Raw genomic sequence first — 27,951 nt, forward strand, 5'->3', positions numbered from 1 at the left:
ATGCCCCAGAGCCCACGTGACAGCGGAGAGAAGCTCCTCGGCGACCACCTGATTGCGCCCGACATTGCCTGGTTCCGTCCTGGTTCCACCCTGGTCACTGCTGAGTGACCCAGACTTTGTCCCCTCTGCTTTCAGGTACTCTTCGACTTGAGTCCACCCTTGGACTCCACCGGACACTTCATCTTTAACCCGCCTGCAGCCCTTTCAGCTTCAAGCACCAAGAGCCTGCGTGTCAAAACCCGACGCCACTTCGACCCTATGCACCCACTTCCTGTGGGTGAGGTAACTTTGCTCCGCCGGTGTTCCCACACTGGTGCACATCTCTAGGGTCTGTGTGTTAAGTTTTATCCATCTAGGTTCAGCGGAAGTGTCCTTAAACTTTAACTTTGCAACTTTTACGCACCATTGGTTAACATTGGTGCGTGCGTGCGCTTTCCGCATATCTCCCGAATCCCGAGGGCCATTCCCGACTTCAGCATTGCTTGTCCTGACTGCTCCCAGCGATTCCCTAGGCCCTAGGCCTAACCACTGCTCGAGTGGCATCTCTTATACCACTTGTTTAGTATATGGTTTGAGTGGCCACCCGCCCTCATCCATAATTGTGCAACTTGTATGTTTAAACAGTGCTTTTGATTTAACGCTTGTGCCCCTTTATTCATAAAGAATACTGGGGATTGTTTTTAGTAATAAACACATATATTTTTATAATATATACTTGTGTGGTGTCCTTTCATTTGGTATTACAGGATTGTATGTGGTAAAACAGCTCGCTTAACACGACCTCTTAAGTTAAGCCTTTAGGCTGCTTAGTCCATGCTACCCCTAGGATAGCTTGTCTAATAAGGTTGACTTACAACCAGACACCATAAGGGATTGTTTGGTCTGATAATAGGTGGTTCCAGAATTGGAAACATCACCTATCAGGCCAACTTCTCACAACCATCATAGGCTGTGTTGTGTGCTGGGTGATGCCTGGCATCTTATTATCGTTGGCGGGAGGAAGAAACTCTGATAGGAGCTACTACAAGAAGAGCAGAGAAACAGGACCACAGATAGCCACAGAGTGACAACTGCCCAGAAGCTGAAGAAAGAACTCTGGAACAGCAAAACTCCTCCACCCTGGAGATTCTCCAGGATAAGTAAATGATGGTAATGAAATGCAAACTGCAGCATTAAGGTCACACACTACAACATCTTTCCCTTTAAACCGAAGATAACAGTCTACAATAAAAAACGAACCAAAAAGCAACAAAATAAGAAAATGCATTTCCAAATGCTGTAAAAGAGAAACAGTTAATACAAATTAATAATATTAAACGTTGTTGGTACCTTAGTAATGTGCTTACTTCTTGGCTTCACTCCATCTGCAGCAATAACGCTCTGAAAGGAGAAAATACTGCTGTGAGTCTCAGAGTCTTCAGCATTATTGGTCTCAGTCACAAAGACTGCGGTGTCGGAAGATAACTTTCTCTTATTTGGCTTTATAGTTCCACCAGTCACGCCATCGCTTTTAGCAGACACGCTACTGTCAGCAGCATCATAACTTCAGGCAGACCAGCAATGCGGATCTCACCACTCACATTGGGTGAACAGACTCGCCTCTGCTACATACATCCACTCTGTTCTCAAATTTGCTTGGGGCTGTCAAAATGCTGCAATATATTCGCCATACTTTCCTGATTACCTTGTTTTAAAAAGTTATGACATTCAAGCGTAATTCTTAGTTCGTCTGCAAGCTGAAGTTTTTTAGAGATTCTATTGCCACACAATACTCATCCCATATTTCAATCTGTCCACATGGTGCTTCAACCCTGGTAGATTATCAACTGCCTGTTTTGCAGATAATGTTAGATAGTTTCTGTAAGAAACTGAATTATTATTTGCGGTAGATGTGGAACAATCACAACCGTTGTCAGAGTGAACTTTCAAAGCCATTCAATTAACCTAGGATCAACCCCCTGGTACCTAAGCACCGAACAGGCAGGCTTAACTTAAGGTAATATGTAAAATATGTATGTAGAAACCAAAAAATAAAAGTCAAAATGCAAAACAATAAAAAAAATTTAAAAAACGAAATAGAAAAATAAAGTAAAGTGTATTGAACAAAATGACACTAAAATGACAAAATCCAATAAGGGGAATGAGATATGAACTGTAACGCTGTAAGAATCACAAGGTGCCAATGGGTGAGGGGCCAGGGCATGGATCATTCTCTCTGGAGCTGACTGCCAAGTCAGAGGAAACCGGAGGCCACGGCCTGCAAGCACATAATGCAGGAATTAGCCGCAGTGGTACTAGAAGACATCTAGTGCTGTAGGGCCAGATAGGGCAGCTGGCCTACAGGGGGATTCACAGCAGGTTCGGGCGCAAAGTGCTTAGAGTATTGAGAACAAGCAGCAGATGCCCAGCAGGGCAATAGCAGACGGTCAAAGACAGCATTGCACGCACGAGACTGAAAGGGAGTGACACCTAGGGCCCTCACCATCAAGCAACAGCGTAGTGGAGCTCAGCGGGAGGACAACCCGGTGACAGCCAACCACTGGGGCTGGGACCCCCACGACAAGGCATGCGGGTCTGGTGATGTGGTAAGAGATATAGCAGCCATGTCCTCGGCAAGAAGCAAGAAGGATCAGAATCTAAAAAAGATGCTGATCAAGCTCCCGATGACTGCAGCGGAGAAGGGAGGCTCTCCCCAATGACACAAATCAGCCAAGATGTGGACACCTCTGAAGCCCCAGTTACCCACGCCTTTTTAGAGTCTCTATTCGGTGCATTACAAGGCGACTTGCAGACGCTGAAAAGGGAAATAGCGGGGGAGATGAAGGAGATAACCGATGGAGGCCACACGTTCCCAAATGGCATCAACGTCCCATCTTTTGATAAGGCGGGACGTCGATGCCATTGGGGACCGTATTGCTTCCATCGAGGATCAGGAGCAAGCCCAGGAAAAGGAGGTGGAGCATCTACAGCAAGAGATAGTCCGGCTCAAGGCTCAACAGATCGATCTCCAGGCACACAGAGAAGACCTGGAGAATCGGTCTCGGCAAAACAACATCCGTGTGAAGGGAGTTCCACCTAAAGAAGAAGGTCCAGACATCACACAATACCTGCAGGGTCTCTTCAGGAGCATACTGGGCACCCCCACCGGATATTTTGGCTTACATTTCAGACTTTCAACTAAAAGAGTGTATGCTACGTGCTGCCAGGGACAAGCAACCAATAATATATTAGGACCACTCCATAGCTTTGTACCAGGACCTGGCTCTTATACCCCTTCAAAAGTGTAGGGAGTTCCGAGTACCTAGTTGCGTCATCGAAATCAAGGAATACCGTATTCTTTGGGTCACCCTTTCTGGTTGATTTTCCTATGGCAGGGCATACTCCTCCTGCCAGGTGCTGGGCATTGAGAATCCAATCCAGGAGGAGACAGAGGGCCCACAGACCAAAATTCCTCGAGAAAGATGGCATAAGGTCTACGGGAGGCGTAGCCAAACCTTTTATGGGGACAGTGGCGGAAAAGGTGGCTGAAATCAAAGAGGTTGATGGGAGCAGGGCCATCAATAGTGTAGGTGTTGGAATGAGTATTTTAGATGCGAAATTGTGTCGCAAACTGCCAGTTACTGCTCCCGCAATCACCCTTCACCTGATATACAATCAATCCAGGGGCTGCCTCAATTGCCTTTAGATAGAAACGGGTCCTCTCCCCACCCCCCTATACCAATAACCATTTCAAATACCAACCCCACCAGAGATGGTGCTAATAGGTTAAACAGGCCCAGGGGATCGAATCAGAACAGGTTGTCTAGTACCTCGTGCATTAATGTTCCTGCCGCCCCAAGTATGAATGGCTAATCAGGATGTCCTGAGTCTGCCGCCCGCTGCTTGCCCTTATGTGTTGGTACTGGCAGGAGTACCTACTTTAAAGAGGGATCAACATGAGTCATGGGGCCAGCTACGCATTAAATGTGCAGACTTCTATCAAGGCATAGAAGCTTCCGTGCTACAGCGCCAAGACGCCTCGGCATAAGAGCGCATTAAAAATAATTCAGTCAGTCAGTCAGTCCATGTATCCGAAATAAAGGATATTATTATGGCACGCAGGGTTGGGTGAGTCAGTGCATCTACAAAAAATATTGAAGGGGACAGTATTGTAATTAACTTTCGCAGACCTTCTTTGGTGAGACAACTACTAAGGGGTTGCAAATTCATAACACCTAATAGCACTAACATATGTGCACTACCCCTTGGTTATTTCTACAAACCAAGTCATGCTCCTTTCACCAACAATTCCTCTTGAATTACTACCTCTAATAGGTTCCAGGCCTTGTCTGGATTAGAGACACAAAACTGATATCAACTTTTGGGGAAAATACTGATCCTGCTATTAGGTTACCTCATGCCCTGCCAGTAACTGAGTGTACTATTCCCACAACCCACTTATCCCCCCTATGCAAACGAAGGCCTCAGCAAGTTCAGACATTCGTATCTTAAGCTGGAATGTTGCAAGGTTGTACTCTAAACTTCACCAGCCAGATTGGGTACAACTTATTAAAGACCAAGATATCCTTTTATTTCAGGAAACATGGGCCACACAAGAATTGCATATTGAGGGGTTTGAATGCCATAACATCCTAGCAACAACCCCCAAGCAGGGTCGACCATTTGGGGGTTTATCAATCTGGGTCAATATTAAGACAGGGGGTGCATAAAAACTGTACATACAGATAACAATAATTTTCTAGGCATATTATTTAATAGTGGAATTTCCTTTTGGATAATTAATGTTTATAACGATGATTTTCATTCTGTTCCAAATATGCATTTTATAAATTTGTTTCATTTTATTGCATCTATTGGAAATTCCAAAGACTCTTTCAAGTCAGTAAGAGTCTGTCTGGGGGCGATTTTAATGCTAAGCTATCTTACTCATGGTCAAGTGAATATTCACACAGCAGCAGACAAACATGCAATAGGGGTAGAGAGCTAATGGACCATTTGAACACCCTTAACTTAATTAATGTTATGGAAATTGATGCAACTACAAAAGATAATGCCCCCCCTCAAACGACATTCAGAGGGAGGGGCTGCTCATCTGCAATTGATAATGTTTCTTATCTCCCCCGCTTTAGAAGCAAGCTTACTTAAAGCCGAAATTATGGCCACAATCTTTGGGGACCATAACCCAATACAAATAAGGTTACGGATGTCTCCAGTTCCAACGCCTCAGACAGAATGTGGTGCTGGAGATCTATCACCATCCACAGATAATCGCAGGCTGGTATGTCGAGGCATTAATAACGCAGACCGATTCAGTTCTATGGTTAGGGGAAACACAAATCTTATTAACATCTGCTTAGAGGGCCTGTTCCACACCCAGTGGCTATCAGCGCCTTTACCGAACTCCGTGGAGCCATTAAATCCTTGCTGTCTAAACCCATTTGTACAGTACTGCGCGAACCTAAATGGTTCAATCAGGAGTGCTCAATTGTCAACAGGAAGCTCCGCAAGGCCCTATCTCAAAGCCCTAGGTGTAATGATTTGCTCAAGTCCTTAAGGTTGACATATAGGCAGGCTATTGCTAAAAGGAAGCAACAGTTATTAGGTGAGCACTGGTATGCGCTCATTAATGTTGCCAGCTTAAATAATGGGAATATATTTTGGACTACCATTAAAGAGTTGAGATCAATGGGACAACCGTTAACTCCCATCAGCTGCAACATAATGAGCCCTACCTGGGAAAGTCACTTTTCCACTATTTACCAAGAGCCTGCTTTTTAATCCGACCCTTTTATTAACAGGGAGCCACCTGGAATCTCATTATCAATAAACGAGGTTGAGGCGGCTATATGTCAGAGTGCGGGCAATAAAACTCCGGGCTCTGATGGGATGCCCATCGATCTTATTAAATATAAACAAGATTTGTTGGCCCCACTGTTGTTAAATATTTTTAAGATTCTAACCAATGCCCCACTGCCTAAGACATGGTGTACTAGCACGATCGTTCCCATTTTTTTTAAAAAAGGGCGATTGCACGCAACCTTGTTGCTGTAGACCGATCTCCCTCATAGATAACACCCTTAACATTTTAGGCAGAGTTTTATACACAAACATTTTAACCTGGACAGAGGACAATCAGATTTTAGAACAATTCCAACTAGGTTTCAGGGGTAAAGTTGGCACAAACGAGCAAAGTCCTAATCTTAATTTGATCATAGGGAAGTACACTATTGCACAGCACTCGCCACTTTACTTAGCTTTTATGGACCTGTCCTCAGCTTTTGATTTTGTTAATAGGTCCCGTCTATGGTCCATCCTTTTAGAATATGGACTGGATGAGGCCCTTGTTATTTATTTATTTATTTTATATTCTTATAAAGCGCCAGACTAGACTCCCGAAGGGGTATCTCTGCGCTATTGCTGTACCACGAGATTGTGCTAGTTACGAGAGCATGATTATTAAGGAGTGCCGAAACTGAAGGGTAATTTATTTATCGGGATATAGGTAAGTCTTTAAATTCTTCCGAAAACACAGATGACTGGAGATTGATCTGAGTTCTGGGGGCAAGGAATTCCAGAGTATTGGGCCGGCATAAGCTAATGCACGGCCACCTTGTCTGGTTTTTTTTACTCTTGGTGTCTGTAGGAGCTGCTGATGACTGGAGCGCAGAGAACGCCCCGGGATGTAGGGCTGAAAGATCTTAGTCATGTACTTCGGGCCCTCCCCTATCCTGCTCTTATGAATTGTGCATAGGGTCTTAAATTGGACTCGCTTCCTCACTGTGAAGCCAGTGGAGTCTCTTCAGCAGGGGGTTTGAAGGAGTCCTAGCTGGAACATTCAGGACAATCCTTGCCGCTGTGTTTTGGATTACTTGCAATTTACTGAGCTGCTCCTCGTTTGCTCCGAGGAGCAGCCCATTGCAGTAATCCACCCTGCTGATGACCAGAGCCTGCACGAGCGTTTTTCTATGATGGTCTGGTATATAGGGGAAGACTCGTCTCAGCATCCCGATAGCCCGGAAACAGGTACCAGCCACCTGATTGACATGTCCCTTGAAGGTGAATTGCTGGTCAAAAAGCACTCCCAGGTTCCTAACGGAACTCTTGGGGGTGGGGACAGGGCCAAGCTCCGCGGGCCACCAGTCAGATGACCAATATGTTGCTGCTTGCCCGAAACACATTACCTCCGTTTTCCCCACATTGCACTGCAGACAGTTAGTTGACATCCAGTCTGCAATGGCTCTCATACCATCTGCAAAAGATCTTTTTATTGCAGATGTGAGAGTTTTAAACGGGAAAAGGAGTTGGGTGTCGTCAGCATACGACACCGGGGTGAACCCGAAAGATCTAGCCAGGTTGGCTAGGGGTGCCACATACACATTGAAGAGTGTAGGATTAATTTTTGGGCCTATCTCCATACGGACCTGAAAGCGTGGGTCAGGATTGTTGGTGGGGGAGAAGTTTCCACTTACATCAGTGTAGACAGAGTGGTCACACAGGGGTGTGTTCTGGCCCCTTTTCTATTTATCATATATATAAACAATTTACATAAATCACTGATCACACTAACTAATGATATTCCCAGAATTCAAGGCAAACCTCTCCCATTGCTTTTATACACAGATGATGCGGTTTTAATTGGTCGCACTCCAAATGCACTACGCACTTTAGTTCGAGGTTTCACATATTTTATGTCCGGCTTAGATTTATGCACAAATTTTAAGAAATCTTTTATAATGCCTTGTGGGCCAAGGAAATGTCCTTTAAATGTTATCTCTGTGGGTGACCAAAAATGTACTTGCACTGCTACTTTACCTTATCTGGGAATGGTCTTCGCTGCGAATGGCACCTGGTGTGAACACTTGGCATATTGTAAAAGTAAGTTCTCGAGGGCTTTTAACTCAAACCTCAGTCTCCTCCGCCCTAAAAGATGGGGAACAATTCCAGCCCTTTTAAAGATTTTCAAGATCCTGTGTGTACCAATAGCTACCTATGGGGCAGAGGTATGGGGTGTTGCCAAATGCTCTTGCGTCCAATCAGAGGAAAATAGATTTTGTAGAAAACTCTTAGGCGCTCCAATCTCCACCCCTTTATATATATATGTCAAGGTGAACTGAAATTAGGATACATTGAAGACATCATAAGGGCCCGCCCTGCACTATTTTGGCTATCCATAATAAAAAATCCCGAGGCTTCTCTCACAAGGGACATAATAGATGGTAGTCTTTGCTGTGAGAAAGGGATGGATATTCCATGGCTTCCTGGGGTAGTCAATGGTCTAGAAAGCGTTAACCTTAGTAGACTGTTTGCTAATTCGAACACAGCTGTATCAATGGACAAAAAAGTTTTAAAGACAGCATTGTACACACTTTATAGCGCGGAAAGACTAGAAAGGGAATTGAATAATCAAACTGTTGCAAAATGTATATCCGTTGCGTACCCTGAGCATTGTCTACCAAGTTATATTCCACTACCCATGTCCCAATGGGAGAGAGGCTTCCCATTCCGTCTAAGAGCTGGGAAAGTAAGATATTTGCTTTGTTTTCCCTATAGTTGTAACGCAAAACGTGACTCCCTGCCATGTCCATGTGATGGTCACAGCGGTCAAACACTTTTACACTTTTTATTCTTTAGTAGATACTATATGAAATATACATAATCGTTGCTAATTCCGTATTTTAAAAAAATGTCACCTATAGATTTAACAGACGCTCTTGACTGCAAATTTAAATTGGACAATGTTGAATTGATCTGGAGCATTGGCACCTTTTTGAGAGTAGCTACTGGTGCACGGAAATCTATGTGCGATCTATGAAGTCAATCGTATTGTACTATTCACAATATACGCTTTACCTAGGTTTACTGTATTTTGCTTCATTATGGATTGGAGATTGCTATCTATTCATTTTTCTATTGTTTTTTATCCTCTACGTGTGTTACTTTTATGGATACGTTGCTATCCGAATAAAGTCTTTTGGATTGCGATTGGATTGGCTACTTTCAGTCCTCTCACTCTTGAATGGGATTAGAAGGGTTTCTTTAAGTTGGCTGCTGCTAATGGCTTTCCCTGACAGTGCTCTGTGGATAACTCATGTTCCTGCAGTTAGCAGATAATTAATTTCCAAGTTTGGGGGCTCTCTGAGAGGCACAGTGACAAGAGAAGGCTCACAACTTTTTGTGTATTAAGTTTATGTGCAGGTCAGTGGTGTAACAAAACGTGAGCCCTCCCCCACTCCCTATCTGCAAAAAACATGGACGCCCTCCTTCCCCCAGACTGTCAGGACCTCTCGGGCCAAAATTAATTAAATGAATGATGCCAAGTATTCATATTGTAACCTGGAATTGCATATCGTTTTGTATTATCATGCTTCACATTCTGATCATGGCAAAGTGAAATATTGTTCTAAACCTTCTCTGTCTAAATAATATAGCAATGTAACTTGCTTTTTATGCGCATACTTTCATTCACTGCTCTGGGTAAAAGCAGCTTGTTCTGCAAATCCTTCCCTAACTTTCCAGAAGTGTCGGAGCAGACAGGCTCGTGGAGTCATTCTTGGTTACTGAGTGATTCAGTTACATTTTTGCAACATTTCTTCAGTGAGTCTGTTTATTCTTAAATGCATTGTGACAAGAGGCTCAGATAAGATGTTTATGTATTTGTAAAGTGCATAGCTGGCCTTAGGCTTCCCAGCGCTAAGAGAAACATAACTACGGTGGAATAAGTCAAGTTGCCTAAAATCGGGAGTTTTTAGGGAAAGAGCAATGTTTTGAGTGTTTTCCTGAATTCTAATTCGTTGGTTATCATGCACATGTCCCTGGGTAGTGTGTTCCACATTTTAGGAACCAAGTGCTTGAAGGACCTTCCTCTCCATTTTTCTCTTTTTATTCTGCCCTGTTGCATAAGAAGATCCTCTGATGACCTTAGGGTCCTACTCGGTGTATAGTGTGTAACCAATTTTGGGATTAAGGCCGGTCCTCTGTCATTCATGGCTCTGTGGGCGATACACAGTGCCTTCAACTTGATCCTCGCCTGGACTGGAAGCCATTGAAGTGTCCTCAGGGCTGCCCTGGCCGATTGCTGTTTCAGGATTTGTAGCAGGATTCTTGCTGCGGCATTCTGCCCTACCCGCAACCGATTAATGACGTATTTTGGTGCGCCCAGTTACAGCGAGTTCCCGTAGTCCAGCTGTGACACGATTAATGCTTGGATCACAATTCTACGAGATTGGTCAGGTAGGATGGGTAGAATTTTACAAAGCATATGGAGTAAGCTGAAACATTTGCCTGAAAGTTTCTTTGCTTGGGTCTCTCCATGCTTAAATTTTTGTCTAGCCAGATTCCCAGGTTTTTGATGGCAGTCTTGGGGGTTGGTGGTTCTTCCAACTGAGTAGGCCAGCTTATAAGATTCCTGGGGACTGTTTTGTTTCCCAGGACCATGAGTTCAGTTTTATCCTCATTCTGTTTAACGGACTATTTACACATCCATTCAGCTATTCATTTCATAAAATGCCCTAGGTTGTTGTGTAGGGAGTGAGGGTCGTTCATCACTGATAATACAAGTTGTGTATCGTCCGCGTACAACACTATGGATAGACCAAATTCTTGTACTATCCCTGTAAGAGGCTGCATGTAAATATTAAAAAGTGTGGTGCTCACTGCAGAGCCCTGTGGGACACCGTATGGTAGTTGGAGGGTATCGGATAGATAGTCCCCTTCCAGCAACTCTGTCTTTCAGAAATGAAGTGAGCCACTTTATTGCTGTGCCTGTGATACCTTCTTCCTTTAGCCTATTGATCAATGTGCAATGGTCAACTGTATCAAATGTGGCGCTAAGATCCAGGAGCAGGATGCCAGCTGTGCACCCCTGGTTTAACACTTTTTTAGTTCCTCAGTTACCACCAATAGAGCTGACTCTGTGCTATGTTGGGGACGGAGACCCATTTGTGTGTTGTGTGCGCCGGAAACCCATTTGTGTGTTGTGTGCCGTATTAATTTTTTCTTCGAAGAATTTGGTCTGTGCTTGGATCATCTCCCTAGGATATTGTCTAATAGCTGCCTTATATTGACTTTTGATGGCAGGATCATAGTTTTTTCTCCACAACCTTTCCATTCTTTTACATAATTGTTTTGTCAGAATTAATTGCTCATTGAACCATGGGGCTTTAATCCTAACATCAAGTTTACTTTGTCTGGTTTTCTCTGGGTGTTGGGATGCAACTTTGTTGAGCCAGTCAGCCCAAATCTTGTGGTCTTCTTCTACATCATCTGTCAGGCTTGGTCCTCTAATTCAATCCTTACGTTGTCAGGTAGGGATTTTGGCCATTTATTCTTAATACCGGTTACTTTGTGACTGGTTTGTCAAGCCTGGGAATTTTCCAGTGAAATAATGATCCGACCATGGCATTGGTTTAGGGGCCCCTACTTTTAGCTTAGTGTCATTGGAAACAAGCATTGGTGTAAGCAATATGTCTCGCCTTTGGGACCTTATAAGTGTTTAGCTATGCACAAGTTGATGCTGTTGCACCAAGGTTATTGTGCTGCATAACTAAATACTTATAAGGAGCCAAAAGCGAGACCTATTGGCTATGCCAATGCTTGTTTAGTGTTGCACTGGTGTTTCATTTGGTACAGTGCTATACACCATATTTAAAAATAGGGTTAATACATATAATCAAATAAACGTTGCCTGTGCAAGATCGTTTCCTACTGTTTTTGTAGTGTTGCTCTGGTGTTTCCTTTCTAATTATTAAAAAATGTTTTTGTGTCAAGGATCAGAGCGACAGTGGAAATATACAGTGAATCATGCCCTCTAATAGTGGGTGTAAAAATGGCATCAATGTTGTGCTTTGGCATGCTGAAGGCACCATTTATGCATGTTTGTATTTCTGAGGAGATATGATATTATTCTATTCTGACTTGTGTTCCAGGCAAACCCTAGTGCGAGTCTACACTAACTGTTTATTGCTCATTTTAAACTAATAAAGAGATTGAATTACAGGACTCTGAGACTCTGAAAATGCATCTCTGGCACGGACGAGACCTCTCTGGTTGTTTACTCTGAAGTGGGAGCAAATCTTGCAACAATACCTGAACTCCCGAAAGGCATCTTCAAAAGTCTGAGTATAAAACAAGCTTTCAAAAACTATTTTCTTTACAGGTGCTTGTTGTTGTCCTAGATATTCATGAATGCATGAGCATCTGCGGTGGCTGTCCTTAAGTGGCATTTTGTTAACTATTCAAAAGTGCACTCAAAGCGAGCTCTGGCTGATGCTTGCGCATCCACGGAGCCATCGTTGAATGAACAGGTTTTGTTTAAGTAAAGCACATTCAAATATTCTCCCTATAGATGTGCGTGCATCAGTGATAGAGCGATCTTTGATGAGATTTGTTAAAGCAAGAGCCATTTGAAGATGCAAGTAGTGCATGCGTGCACTTGCGGCACGTTAGAATGTCAGCGTGCGTGTGTGCGCAGTCAGCTCTTTTTGGAAGCACATACTCGTGCTTGTGGCGCGCCCCTGCTTGCTCCCTCAAGGCAGTTGCCGCCACAAGCACTAGTATGTGCTTCCAAAAAGAGCAGAGCAACGGTTAAGGTCCTCCTATGCAGCGTATGCTCACTGCATATGCGAGACCTAAAAATGGCATCCAGTATGGTTCCCTTTGCAAGGGTGCTTGTGTTTATCAGTTGTTTCAGTTGCATGGCCTTCATGTCATGAATTAATCTAACTGCTGTGATAGGTTCATCCAGATGGAAGTTAAAGGCCCCCAATAATGTAATGGAGCTCTTGCTGGCCACCATGTCTGCTATTAAGCTGGAAAATTCCTCTAGGACTGGAGTGGGGGTCTACAGAGCAGTGTGCCTGAAAACGAGTTATTAGCCGATGTTTTAGGCTGAATTGTACAGTTTCACTGTTGGTGGTGGCAACGGACGATATAATGCACTCATAGTCATTTTTGTAAATGATTGCTACCCCGCCTCCCGTTTTTACAATCCTATCTTGTCTTTGTATAGAGAAATCTGGGGTTAGTCCTTGGATTATGTCAGGGGCGGACCAGTCTTTCAACCACGTTTCAGTAACGAAGAGAATGTCAAGTTCTTCATTCTCTATTAGCATTATGATTTCTGTGGTGTGTGCTGGCAAGGATCTACTGTTACGAAGTCCCATTTCCTATTGCTCATTCCTTGTGGGCCTATCTAGTTGTAGTGGCCCTTCAATCTTGCCTGAGTTGAACTTAGTCCGGCAGACAGGGCATGACATCTTCTTCCCTATCAAGCTTGTTGGCGCTTGAGTCATCTCACAATGGGCTCTACCCGAGTATCTCAATGAGAGTAATACTGCTCTATCATATGTGATGAGCTTACCGCTTTCTGGGACGAATACCGCATGGTGCCTTGCCCTTGACCATGTCCGGACGCAGACGGGCTTGCCTAAGGCATGCCCGCAGCGTGCCGCTGCGTGTCGGTGCTGCAGTCAGCATAAGTAGGATTTTGCTTAACTACTAGAGCGCTGACTTGTCCCTCACTCCCCACGAGGGCGAGTCCTCTCAGCTGTGCTCACTGGTCCTGCCCCGCCCAGCTCCCGTTCTACTGTTCAACGTAAGTAAGTCAGGCTTCCCCACAGTGAGTGAGCATTCAATTCAATTTCAGTTTAAAAAAAACATTTGTATCGAAAAGCTTTACATTTAAAATGTGATTGTCTTAGAAGCTTTCAGAGTAATTTTAAAAGCGATACATTCAATCATTCAAAATAGTCTGCCTTAAAAAGACTGTGCAAACAAGCAAGTTCTCAGTTAGTACTCTCTGGTACCGTGTGTCTGACCTGTGTCAGTTTCTCAGATTCTTAATGTTTCTCTTGTTAAGCAATGGCAGCTACTTGAGCTGTGCAGGGTGTGAGCATCTTGAAGGACAGCCCCAGCTCTACCCCTCCCACTCCCTCCAATGGACGCGCTATGGCTTAGCAAGAGAAACAGGAAGAATCTGATCTGAGCCTCTTGTCACCATACAGTGGGAATAAACTGACTCGCTGAATAAATGTTGCAAAAATGTAACAGACTCGCTCAGTAACCAAGAATGACTCAGCGAGCCTGTCTGCTCTGACACTTCTGGAAAGTTAGGGAAGGATTGGCAGAATGAGCAGCTTTTACTCCCATGGGACCACCGAGAGCAAAGGAGATACAGCGACCCCGGCTCAACACGACCCCTTTTTGAAGAACATGGAAATACACATGTAGCTGGGGTGGTTGCCAGGAGGATCTAGATCAGTGATACTCAAAGTACGGCCTGGGGCCGCATAAAGCCCTCCAGGTCTTTACATGCGGACCCCTTGGCAGCAGCAGCACTGGGCTGCCGATTACTTGACTTAGAACTAACATGAAAAAGCAATGGACATATACAGCAAACACTTATTTAAAGGTTAATTGCAGTTAGGAAAAGGAAGTAACTAGGCCCTTAACTTTAGGAACACCTTCATTCTTAAAGGCAGCCACTAGATATACTTGCTTTGTTTCCCTACCCCGACTTTACACCCCGCTGGCATCAGGGCGGCCCTCGGTCACGCCATAGAGCAAACTTTGCGGCCCCCGAGAAAATGTTTGTGAGTACCCATGACCTAGATCAACAAAAGGCGGAAGCAGTTAGACACGAGGACGAAACAGAAGCATGCATCTCTAAAAGGCACGAACAGGAACCAATGAAAACAAGCATTGGCATAGCCAATAGGTCACGCCCTTGGGACCTTATAAGTGTTTAGCCACGCAACAGTTGATGTTGTTGCACCAAGGATATTGTGCTGGATAACTTAACACGTATAAGGTCCCAGAGGCGAGACCTACTGGCGATGCCAATGCTTGTTTACCTGATGGGCATTGGCTGCCGCTGCCTGGTCACTGAGGCCCTAGTGAGGTTGAGTCATATTTGGGGCAGTTTTAGCCTCATCAGATGATGCTGTGCAGGCCCAGCCCAGGTGCAATGAGGCGCAGTCGGTGCTGCCTGGTTACTGAGGCCCTAGTGAGGTTGAGTCATATTTGGGGGTGTTTTAGCCTCATCAGTTGATGCTGTGCAGGCCCAGCCCAGGTACAATGAGGCGCAGTCGGTGCTGCCTGGGAGTGCGTTGCCAATGCTTGTTTACCTGATGGGCATTGGCTGACCGCTGCCTGGTTACTGAGGTCCTGGTGAGGTTGAGTCATATTTGGGGGAGTTTTATCCTCATCAGTTGATGCTGTGCAGGCCCAGCCCAGGTGCAATGAGGCGCAGTCGGTGCTGCCTGGGAGTGTGTTCTTTCACTTTCGATTGGCGGGGCTGCCCCCCTTCACTCTCCCAGGTGCAATGAGGCGCAGTCGGTGCTGCCTGGTCACTGAGGCCCTAGTGAGGTTGAGTCATATTTGGGGGAGTCTTAGCCTCATCAGATGATGCTGTGCAGGTCCAGGTGCAATGAGGCGCGGTCGGTGCTGCCTGGGAGTGCGTTCTTTCACTTTCGATTGACGGGGCTGCCCCCCTTTACTCTGGTGAAAGCCATAAACGGGATTCAAGTCGATCTTCTCATCACACAGACTTGTCCCCGTTTGCTGAGGCCTTCAAAAGAGCGACCCAACTGTAAAGATGGTCTGACACCGTAACTAATGTAGAAAGTAGATTTATTGCAGCACAGCAGATAAACAAACGCCTCTTCTCTCTTCCCTCAGCTCTCCAGCTGCTTTACACTCTAGAACATTACCGCAGCGGAAGTTGGAGCGAGACGAAGCACGAGACAATAAATAAATAAATAAATACATAACACCAACTGCACCAATGATGGTCAATGAGCCTTGTTGATACAAAATAATCATGTCTAAGTATCGATGCAACAACAAACATGAACCCCGGGCAGCAGGCTCGAGCCCCTCCAGCTCCAGACAGTCTTTGTATCTCATGGCCTCACCTGGGGTTTCATGTGGTCCTGGGCTCCCTGCTGTGGGTCTGACCTCACCTGGGGTTTCATGTGGGGCCTGGGCTCCCTGCTGGGGTCGGGTTGAGCTTTCTGAGGCCTTTGTGTAACCCCGGGACGATGAGCGTGGGTGAAAGACGACCGTAGATTAACAACTGCGCATGCGCCGAGGACAGACCCGGCCTCCCGCGCGGAGCGCGAGTTAAGGAAGGCCTTGAATGAACTGCGCATGCGCTGGGGATAGACATTCTGTTACTACAATTCCACTCTAGAAATCGATGCAAGAAAGATTCACAGGCCCGACAGCACGGAGCGCAGGAAGGGGCCACAGCTCAGGGCCAGGACATGGGTGACGGGGTCCTCGGAGGGACAACAATAACAGTGTCCGCGCGGGGACACGATGAATGAGATACAACAGCTGCCTCCCGCCGCGGTGCACGAGGCGCCTCGCGCCACAGCACAGGGTGAGATGTATTTCAGTACAAAGCTCCTCGGTTCGGCTCCTCTGGGGTGGTGTCTTTCCTCTGCGCATGCGCAGTGAGACTGAGCGGCCTCGGTCCAGGGCAGTTCACTGGTTGCACTCCGTGCAAGGTCCTAGGTGTCTTCGCTCCGCACATGCGCAGCCGTGTCGCGCGCTCCTGCGCGTGCGCAGCTGTGAGACGCCATGTTTTTTTCGTGCGCGATGGTGGCTCGTGCATCGGCGTGAGATTGCGCGTCACTTGGGGGTCAATAACACACCGGGACACACTCCTCTCAGGCAGCCGGGCCCCCGGCGTGCCCCACGTCTTCCCCGGCCCTGCAGCCTCCACTGAGCGGGGCACAAGGAGAGGTGAGACACTCTAATCTCAGTTTCCAAACTCCATTGGTACTATACTCTTTGCGCATGCCCAGTTGTTACTCTTCGACCCGCTTTAACCCGCGCTCCGCTGCGGGAGGCAGTGTCTGTTTTCCGCGCATGCGCAGTTACACGGCGCGTGAGACTCACTATTCTAAGCCTGGCTACAGTAATCCCTGTTTCTAAACTGCATTGGTGTACTACCCTTGAGCGCATGCGCAGTTGTTAATCCCAGGCGCGTGGGGGCGGGGCCTGTGGTGTGAATGCTCCTCCTCTACCAGGGGCGGGGCCTGTGGGGGCGGAGACAGTGGATGTGGGGTTGGGTGGGCGGGGTCTAGGGGGGGGCGGGGGTCTGGAAAAGTTGGGGCGGGGTCAGTGGATGTGGGGCCTGTGGGGGTGGGGGCGGGGTCAGTGAATGTGAGGGCGGGGTCAAAACAGCAAACATGCCCAGCCTGGGGGCAGTGCATTATATAGGGAGCGGGCGCCATATGTTTCGGAGTTTGATTTCCTGCGTGCACCGACGCCTGTGCGACCAGAATTTGGATCTCGCCCCCTCCATACCTCCGCACCGCCACCTCTTTCCGCATCTTCCGAAAGGACCTTAACCCCTCCGTTGCTCATGGCGAGCGGAGCTCGTTATGCCCGTTGGAACGCTCGCACGCTGGGCTGATTCCCCTGCTGTGCTGAGCGTTCCATTAAACGGGTGCGACCGGAGCGCGTGGCTCATGGCGAGCTGAGCTCGTCATGAGCACCAGGGGGGTTAAGGTCCTTTTGGAAGATGCGGAAAGAGGTGGCAGTGCGGAGGTATGGAGGAAGCGAGTTCCAAATTCAGGTCGCACAGACAAAACAGCCCCGCAGTGAAGGGGTCAAAACTCTTCTCTTTCAAAGACACAGCTTCCAATAACTCTGTTTCATGTTCCACATTGGAGAACTAGTTTGTCCTTACTCTTCAACTGTGGAATATGTACTTTTGGAACCCTAATAGCTACAACTTTAGTTTGCATTGTGTAATTTTTAGCGAATTTATACTCTGTAAATATGTTACCATAATATCTAAACCTATATACTACACTCTATTGTAAAGCGCTCTGACACCTCTGGGTAAAGTATGCGCTATAAAAAAAATCTAAATAAATGCAATGCCCTGCGACCAGGCTGTTGGAGACTCCTCGTCGCCGCGGGCCTGGACTCACTGGGTCTGTAGACTAAAGACTGTTAATAATTTAATTTTAGCAGCCAGGAACTCAGAACTGTTCAACTCCTCAGGCTCCGGCAGGCTGCTTTTGGAGGCTTCATACGATACAAGACAACAATAACTCAAAATGTAACACTAGGGGAGTCAGGTATGTAAAATGCATTACAAGGAAGGAAAAAACGGGAGACTCGCGTAAAATTTGTGTTTGGAGTATTCAGGCATGATTCTGAATGCCGCCGTGGTTGGCGTATCTCAAGTTGCACATTCTTACCTTTCTCCTGGGCCACCGCAACCACAGACTTTACCCATTGCTGCCCGCATCTATAAATGATGTTTTTGACACAAGAGTGTCCACATGAGCATCTTTTAATTTGGCTGATCTGGGAATTGCAACAAATTTTTTTATTAAAGCCATGCTCTTGTATTTAAAATTAACAGAAGCTGGTGCAGTGAGGGCTGGTGCTGTTCCTGACCTCCCATTCGATTTGTGGAAGTGCCCGTTTGTGGATACAGATCACGCCTACTCTCTTATCGTGCTTCAGTGCACTGGCCGGATGTAGCTGCCTTCACAGTTTTATTCCACACACACACGCTTCTACTTGCACACCCTGCAGCCCTTTACAATCACTTCGTCTCAAGCACCAAAAGACAGACATGTTTACCGTCTCTTTCACTAACTCTTGAACCACTTGGATGCTAATGGCAAGGGTAACTCGTCATGGAGTTTCCATTGATTTCAATGGAAATTACATTGAAATCCTCGACGAGCACTAGCATCCAAGTGGTTATTAAAAGGAACAATTCTGTCCTTCTCTACTTGGTGCTTCTGAATTCATACAATGCTAAAAATATAAGATCAAAATTTGATTTTCATCATACACAATCTATGTAAAGCATTTTAAGTGACATGTTTTTGTTTTGACAAATATATAACTTTTAATCGTAAGTCACTTGTATTATAAAAGCTGTAGTTAAAACTGGCTTGAGTAAAGTCACAGCAATTACAGCCTATTTCATTGAGACCATTGTTATTACAAAAGCTGAGCAAATACTAGTCTTCTGTGGTAATATGTGAGATTGTGATAACAAATAACTCTCTGCTGGATTTAATGCAGTGTAATAGCAATTCTCCTATATTACATCCCTAGCCACTTTTAACATATGCTTTTCACAATAAATACATCCGACCGTATGTTTTTGCATAGCTTTTATTAATAAACAGATTAGGCATATTGCCTACAGTAAAATTGATTTAAATTATTTTAGGGAGCTAGCAGCTAAGCTGAAGCCTTTTGAAAAAATTACATCCTGTGTACCTCAGCTACTCGCTCTCCTGAGGTTTGCCCAGTGCTGCGGCGGGCTGGGCAGCACTCTGAGTTAGCAGACTGTAGTTACTTTAAGTAGTTATGATAATTTATTAGCAGGCAGCTGAGATTATCCGCATTGGGGACTCTCAAATCCTGTTTGGTACAGTCAGGTCCCAAACAGGCCTCGAAAAATCCTATGATGTGCCTTGATGTGGAAACCTTTATACACAAGCATTCACTGAGAAGAAAGCCTTCGAGTCATTGAAGACATCCTAAATGAAAGGGAGTGGCCTATACAACTAGCGTTCTTCACCCTAACAAGGAACTTCTTTCAGTTTGAAGATACCATCTACTCAATTACCTGGAACTTCAATGGGTAGCACTTCCACGCATAGAATAGCCAGTCTCAATGTACACCGATTCGAACAACAGAACAAATTGAATAATTACCTCCTTTAAACAGAAGCTACGTCTGTGGTGCAGACACATAGATGATGTCTTCATCATCTGACATGGCACCTTGGAGAATGCAACCCGCTTCTTAGATTAGTTTAACAGCCGAAAAAAATTCAGATTCGCCATGACTACAAGTAATGATGCATTACCATTTCTTCATATCTCTATCAAATATGAGCAAAGCAGATTGGTCATCAAACTTTATACAAAACCTACAGATAAGAATAGCCTCTTCCACTTTCAAAATGCACACCCACACGCACTTTGGAAAATTTACCAGTTGGACAGTTTCTCCGTATAAGAAGAAAATGCTCCAAGATTGACGATTACAAACAAGAAGATGTCATACTTACCAATAAACTTTTAGATGGGCACGCCTCTGGAACATTTGACTCAGGGAGCAAATAAAAGGGCTCATAATAATCACAAAGAATCATTCCTAATGCATCAAAACAGAAAAGACCGAAAATAACCTATTTGTGTAACCAAGCATAGTATGAAGACACTGATGTATCCTTACATGCAACAAACTTAGTTTTGACAAACCTCTGTTTTCATTTAAGCAAAACACCAGATTAAGAAACTTAATGGTACCCACTAGATCACTGTCACCACCTCCCAAATGCTTTGTAGAATCTTCCCAGGATTACGGGTCACTACCCTTGTGGCCAGTACGCTTCTGCACTTTTACCAGGAAGTCCACTGCAAATTATCTTATCTAAGAACTCGTTGGATTCAGAAGAGTCATACTAACTGCAATTCTAACAGTGTCTGTTACAGAGGTGTGGAATTTAATAAAATATCTACTTGTTCACGGGGCCACAAATTATGGCAGCTATCTCATTATAGAAGAGATCTGATATAGCCTCTCTGATTATGCTTGTGCTCATACCATAGTAGTGTTTGAATGCTTGCAATCCCATTATGTTAATTGTGAGAAGAGCACATTTGTAGCGCCATTTTCCCATAAGTCACTGGACTTATTCGAAACTCTGGTGAAAAAAGATTTAGCTAATATTTCGAAGACAACAATGGGCAGGAGCAACTTAACCAGGATTGAAAGAATCACTTTGAATCGGTTGGCTAATAACGACACTATTAAAATAGGGCCTGCAGACAAGGTGGGGTCCCTAGTGGTCCTCAATAATCAATATTACAAGACCAAGGTTGACCAGCATGTATCGGACGAAAACACTTACATCAAATTGGACGCGGACCCCATGGTCCGATTTCAGACGGTTCTGACACAGATTTTAGAGAAAGCCAAAAGTATGGGCTGGATAAATGGGCAGACACAGAAGTTCTTGACAACACAGCACCCTAGGAGACCATATATTTATATGGTTCAGAAGATGCACAAAAATCCTATAGATCCATCGTTCAGGCCTCTTGTGGCCGGATGCGGGTCGTTGCACGAGCCACTAGGAAAGTTTCTGGATCATTTTTTGCAGCCATTGGTCCAACAATGGACCACTTATATACAAGACACTACTGATTGTTTGACACATGTAAACGGAGTCATCATTTCACCGGACGAACACATTAGGTTGTGCACTATAGACATATCAGCACTGTACACATCCATCCCACATGAGGAGGGAATAGAGGCAGTAGAATGGATGTTGTTAAAGCATGATTATGATGAGGGTATCAATGTCTTTTTGTTAGAATTGTTACATTTCTGTTTATACCATGGATATTTTTGCTGGCAGAAGTCATTTTATTTACAAAGAACAGGTACCTCCATGGGTTTCACTGGGGCACCGACATTTGCCAATATCTTTATGGCTCGATTCGAGGAAGCGAACATATTGCAGAAAGTACAATGGTCTGAACATTTAAAACTGTATGTCAGATATATAGACGATATTCTTATTGTATGGAACGGTTCATACGATCAGCTGATAATGGAATTGAATATATTGAACACATGTCATAATCACATCAAGATCACATACTCCATTGATTCAACCACAATTATCTACCTAGATATTCTGATTGAAAAGCAAGCACAGGGGTTGAGCACCAGGGTATACAAGAAGCCCACAGACAGAAACAGTGCATTGCACTATCATAGTTTCCATACTTTTTCATTGAAGAACCACTTACCGTTCTCTCAGTTTCTGAGGGTGTGGAGAATTTGTTCAGATGAGGCCCAGGGACTCTAAGAAATGGAGACTCTTTCACAGGCTTATAAGGACAAGGGGGTACCCCACAGGGATTTTAGAAGGGGCAAAACATAAAGCGTGTCTAGTGCAAAGAGAGGATTTATTGAAGAAAACCATCAAGTTACCCCTTAAGAGGGAGGTGTTCGTTATCAAGCACTCCACAGTAGCCAGAGCCATCTAGAAGAGTATTTTAAATAGATGGGAGGTCATTGAGCAAGAAACCGATTTTCAACAGGTTTTCACAGGCAAACCCATGTTTACTCACACCAGGTCAAAAAACCTTAAAGAGATCTTTAAGTGGGGTAGTGGCAGTCGAGATCAATCACAACATAAGGGAATGATTAAGTTCCACAACTGCAGCCACTGTGGCAACGTCATTGTAGGGGATGTGTTCACACACCCTCAGACAGGCAAACATATCAAGCTCAAGCACACATCAGATTGTAACTCTCACATGGTGGTGTATGCAATCAAATGTCCCTGCGGATTAGTTTACGTAGGGAAGACCTCAAGAAAGGTTAAAGTCCGCATCACGGAACATAAGAGTTTGATTAGAAACAATAACCCCAAGTCAAATCTAGCAGCACATTGGAAAGCCAGGCAACATTCCATTCCCCAATTACGGTTTACTGTTTTAGAGAAACTTGATGAAAATGATCATGCTGATGTCAACCGACAATTGTCTCAGAGAGAAACGTATTGGATACGTCACTTGAATACATTGGAGCCTTCTGGGCTGAACAATAAATTGGAAATGTTATGTTTTTTATGATTGTACTTTTCATATTGTATATACTAAATATACTGCATATCATGTAATTAGTATTTTTTTCGTTGTCCGTCATGACGTTAAAACATGAATCAAATTGGATATGGTAACTATCAGGTTGGTGCACAGCTGATACAACAAGAGGCGGAGTAAGGGTACAGCAGGGGGGAGTGTATAGTCACACCGACATGGGTTACAACCACAAATAACAAGGGATAATTCACTTGTTTCATTTTCATTCACTTTTTGGAATCATATACAGGTTCTGTTTTAATACGGGTTCGTCAAGCAACGACAGTGGGTGTTACTTTACTTTAGGTTTATTTGATGCTCTTCACATTTACACATAGTACAATAGACTAAGCCAAGATGGCGGAGTACTTTCCCATAATGAGGATGGCAGTCCGTCATTACTGTTTGCAGGAGTGACGTCAGACGCCTAGTTGCATTTACTGGCTTGCACTCGGCATTTTTGTATATGTCGCGCGCCTCGGGAGCAGAACGGCAGATCGTTGTAGTGAGACTGGTGGCAAGGGGACGCATATCTTATATAGGTATGAGGACTACGGTGGCACATATAATGATCACGGGCGTAACGGTTTTTTAGAGGCTGTGTTCTCCTTTTTTTCAGCGTCAATGAACTTTATTATTAAGGAAGTGGAAACAACTCAACATTGATTTTGGCACACAAACAATTACGCAGGTATGACGTAGAGGTTTGTTAGGATGGAGGCTTAAGGCACATTACCTCAGTATATGGCTTATGAAGTTTGTTGAGGCATCATTTTGTTATTTTCATTTCAGGCAGGTCTCAGCACGGAAGATACAGGTCAGTTAGGAACGTGGTGACAGCTCATATATACACACACAGGGTTAAGGTAGCACGCGGGTATTCACGTAGCGTTTGAACCATTGGTTGTGGAAGCATGTCATTAAGAACCTTTTCTACCATTTGATTCAATTTTTAATTGTGCATGGCAATTAACTACAAGCAATCGCGGTTGTGGTTTACTGAATTCCCATTGAATATATAGCAAAAGATACATGTAGTTTTTTGTTGGTTTATTCCAGTATTCCCCATAAGAAGGTAGACATACCAAAATGCATTGGGAAACAAGGGACATATGCTGAAAAGCCCCATGGGCGAGACAAATAATCTTAACCACTTGGATGCTAAGGCATCTCGAGGGCCCTAATGTAATTTCCATTGAAATCAATGGAAACTCCATGACGAGCTGAGCTCGTCATGAGCGTCGAAGGGGTTAAAAGAGATCCTGGACTGAATGGGAAGCCATTGTAAGTTTCTTCTGGCTAGCGAGGCCGAGGCAAGCCTGGGGAGATTAAGGACCATCTTTGCCGCCGCATTCTGGACCATTTACAAACGATGAATAAAGCTCTTATTTATACCCACATAGAGGGCGTTGCAATAGTCCAGTCTTGAGGAAACTAATGCCACAGTGGCTTGTTTCCGAGCATCGGGGGAAAGATAGTGGGCAATCTTTCCAAGAACCCTGATGATGCCGCAGCAGGTGGAAACAGTCCTGCTGACCTGACGTTCAAAAGAAAGCGTGGTGTCTATAAGCACCCCTAGGTACCTAGCGAACTGGCGGGGGGCGGGCAATCCCCAAGTGAGGGTGGCCACCAGTCATTTGACCAGATATCCTGATTACAACCAAAAATCGACACCTCCGTTTTCTCCCAGGGGTTTTATCTCTTCAGTGACACAAACTGCAATAAAAGTTTTTGTCGTTGCAAAAAAATATGAATAGCTGACGAGTTTCTGTAGGTCAAAGAATGGAAGGGCTGGGGAACTGTCAGTCATCTCACTGCTAAGCAGAGCAGTGTCATGCTTCATCCTCCATATAACGGGCGCCGCGGAAGGACGAATAGGTGCAAGGAGGAACCAGACCGAAATACTCGGTCTCTTTCTCTGCCAGGCGACCCATGAAGCTTTTTACAAGATAAAACAGATCAAGCTTGAGGGAATCCCCTCTAACAGCTATAGCGCCTTAGCGTGCGCCACACATAGCCAAAAGACCACACAACCACTTAAAATTAAGTTTATTTTGCACCTTTCACGTATTAAATGGTCCTGAGGAAAGCCAGCTTAAAACTAATGAGGCACTGGCTGAAACATGTAGACCGCACTAGACGCTGGAGGTCATAATAAGCACTCCAATACGTCTTCTTGCCTTTTTATCCTCTAGCAGAGGCCCAGTTCATTAAAGATAAGCAACCCTCGGGTGCTGGGACCTCCTGCATAGCTTTTTAAAAACTTCACCTCTCTCACCCTTTTCACCACACACTCAGCAACATACCAGCTCCGCAGTCTCCTGGCGTTGAAGCACACCCGGGGCACATTCGGTGCCACTGTGGTGGGCCCGATGATGAAGCATGCCACCGACTAGGTCGGTGGGTGAGGGCTTCATGAGGAAAACAGTGTTTTTCCTTACTCTTTGTTGCTCCTTGGCGTACCTACCTGAGTCTCCTACATCCTTCTAAACTAGCTAGCCCTTATTGATATATGCATGCTTCATCCTCCGTCAGGCCTCTGATTATGACCAACATCGATTAGAACACTGGGACCTTAGAGACCATCCTTTTAATGAGAAAAACAAAACTACAAGTCCCATAAGCAATAGTGGTGGAAGGTGTCACACATGTCCTGAGACAACATCCGATTCAGCACACCCAGTTCCATTTTTTAAGTATTTGACACTATATTGAATTTATAACCTTTGTTTTTTATGGTCATGAGTCACCAGAATACTAAAAACGTGTCTTTTATTTTCAAGGTCAATTAAGTAATGGTCACCAGCTTGGAAGCTCTGTTCATTCTTCAGTATTTGTCATTGATCTCCACGTGTGGCTGGTTTGGGTCTCCCCCTGCATCTTTCCCGATAACTCGCACAGGTAAGGAGCTTGTAGCAGCAACATGATAACCCCATACTCGTCTGTAAGAAGTGCACTCCGAGGCAGCTATCGGATCATCTTTGTGAAACAAGCAAGCGCCAATATCTGCTATGTACATGTGTTAAATAAAACAGACAAATCACAGTATACTGTTCCGGAGGTTCAGTCCCAGAGTCATTATCTATAACTGAACGCAGTCACCCTAGGAAGCATGTGCTTTTAAGACAAGTTGCGTTCACTCACCTGAAGGTGACATGCTTCATCATTGGGCTATACTCCTCACCAGGCCGGTGCTACAATGCCTGGCAGGCACCACAAGAGGGCACTTTGTCTGAGATATTTTATTAAGTACGCCGGATGAGCATAGTAGGATAGAGGATGTTTGTGTCATAAGATGTGAGATTGGTGAAAGTCTGAATATAAGATCAACTATCGACTAGTTCCCGCAATATAGTTAATGTGATCTTCCTCGTTCATGTTGAGATTAAAAACGGTGGCAGAGAAATTGAGGAACTAATGGCCCATATCACTGTGTGAAAGTGTCTATCATCTATGGACCTGCTCGTAAGCTGGGGTCTATACTTTTTTCATGCCCTGTGTAGTCATGGAACAATCTGTTGGCATTTCATCAGGACCAAATATGGGAAAATGGGTAAATGAGACCTAATCTTCTCCACAGCATGAGCATCTCTGTAACTCAAAGCCCTGCACCGTGCATAGGTGAAAAGGTGCCTATTAACATCTTACTACCACAGGTGAGCACTGCCTAACAGAGTGCACTAGATACGGTAACCATCCTAAAATGCAGGAGATACTGACTTATCCATTAGCAAGGACGCCGCATCAGAGGGCAACTGGTTTGAAAAGCACATGCTTCCTAGGGTGTCTGCGTTCAGTTAGAGATAATGTCTGTGGGATTGAACCTCCAGAACAGTATACTGTGAGTTAATTTATATGAAGATTGTGTATACTGGACTGTCATTTTCCTCAGCATCTTTTGTGCTATGTAAAATAAAACACTACACACCGGGAGGCCAACACATCTATCATATATTTAATCCAAAAATAGCAAAAGGCCAAGCAAACTAACAAGTGACAATTGTCTTTGCAATGGACGAGAGCATCCACCCTAAAGCAAGTTGGAGTATATAATGCTAATGCTACACAATGTATTTTTAGACACTTTTCTCCTAATACAAGTCAATGAAACATGAACACGTGATAGAAACAGTTACTGAAACAACACTAATGAGTAGGAGGCAGGATCTTCTCTCGAGAGGAATGTGAGGAGCCCGTGAGGTGCAGATAAAAGATACACAGACAAGCTGCAGAATTCAATATTCAGTTTACTACAAGATGCAGGAAAGTGTGCAGATGGACATCACTAAATAAAATAGAATCATATAACTTTGCAGGCATATTAAGGCGAACAGTCACATCAAATTAATATAAGAATATTGTAATTTGGTAATGTAATATATCAATGTACGTTGTGGCATTCATGTGTAACCAATTATCGGCATTAAAGAAACCAGTATATCCAGTTATGCTTTCTCAATTCCTTCTTCCTAGAGGCCGCTACTGCTGCTAGCCAGCCGTATTCAGCAGTGCCTCCTGTGACCTGGAATCCTGCATTTAATCAATACCAAAGGTCGTCAATGCTTCTAGCCAACTCCGGTCACTGGTGTCTTTCCAGTCACAAGGTAAGGTGACTCCTCCTTTCGGTGATAGTGCGAATGGGCATCGACTCCATTATTAGATTGTTTTTTACCCCAAACGGTTTTGGATGCATATTGCTGCGCTCCAACACCGCTCTTCTGATTCCCCTCAGTGCTCAGTCCACTCTACCCTCAACGGTATTGTTTCAGTACGCGTTTCCGTGTTCTCCGCATTTCAAATCGATCGGCAAACTCTCCATTTTTGATAGAAACCCTTATGGGCAACCGTCGGGCCTTGCTGCATAGGGCCAGCCATCTGCAAATGGAACGGACTCCATTCCATTTCTGTCCTGGATGCCACGTCAAGTACCCTCGCACCGACCTACATCAAGTTTGTAACTTGTGCCTCTCTCCAGCGCACAAGGAGAAAGACTGCGTGCTTGTAAGTCATTTCGGTCCAAGAGGACTCTACCCGATCATCAGGCTCGCTGACGAGAAAGGCAGCTTCAAAGCATTCAACACACTCTGGATATCTTCGGGGAAGAATCTGACCAAGACGAGATAGAAGCGTCCACCATAGAAGAAGAGACCCATCTCTATGCCAGAGCGCAATCGTTGGGGCATGCTGGGGCAGCCATGTGATTGCAATTCTACGTCATGCCAGTATCATAGGCGACTGACCAAATTTATAGGTTATCTTGCGCCTTCTGGCATCTAAGGAGGCCTAATAAAC

At 44.8% G+C, this 27,951-nt stretch overlaps 3 protein-coding genes across 10 annotated transcripts in view; 2 read left to right on the forward strand and 1 right to left on the reverse strand.

The window, feature by feature from the left end:
• Positions 1–16,099, reverse strand: part of LOC144807075 (uncharacterized) — a 62,523-nt gene extending 46,424 nt beyond the window's left edge. For 3 of the 5 annotated variants that reach the window (XR_013606130.1, XM_078673066.1, XM_078673064.1), the window contains exons 1-2: positions 15,912–16,099; positions 1,330–1,380 (exon numbers count right to left, since the gene is read on the reverse strand). Coding sequence is in view for 2 of the 5 variants with exons in the window: in XM_078673066.1 (XP_078529192.1) it covers positions 1,330–1,380; positions 15,912–15,971 (111 nt within the window). In the remaining 3 variants the exon portion in view is untranslated. The remainder of the gene's footprint in view (positions 1–1,329; positions 1,381–15,911) is intronic. The other 2 variants (XM_078673067.1, XM_078673065.1) reach the window with 1 other exon arrangement.
• LOC144806995 (uncharacterized) overlaps positions 1–27,951 on the forward strand; it is a 1,119,020-nt gene that overhangs the window by 948,308 nt on the left and 142,761 nt on the right. The window lies entirely within an intron of this gene.
• Positions 16,619–27,951, forward strand: part of LOC144806937 (uncharacterized) — a 62,351-nt gene continuing 51,018 nt past the window's right edge. For 2 of the 4 annotated variants that reach the window (XM_078673008.1, XM_078673022.1), the window contains exons 1-3: positions 18,082–18,095; positions 25,443–25,560; positions 27,133–27,263. The gene's annotated coding sequence lies outside the window, so the exon portion shown is untranslated. Of the gene's footprint in view, positions 16,747–18,081; positions 18,096–25,442; positions 25,561–27,132; positions 27,264–27,951 lie in introns of those variants that run through there. The other 2 variants (XM_078673009.1, XM_078673015.1) reach the window with 2 other exon arrangements.

The sequence above is a fragment of the Lissotriton helveticus genome, chromosome 1_2 (assembly GCF_964261635.1).
Source record: "Lissotriton helveticus chromosome 1_2, aLisHel1.1, whole genome shotgun sequence".
Classification (NCBI taxonomy): domain Eukaryota; kingdom Metazoa; phylum Chordata; class Amphibia; order Caudata; family Salamandridae; genus Lissotriton; species Lissotriton helveticus.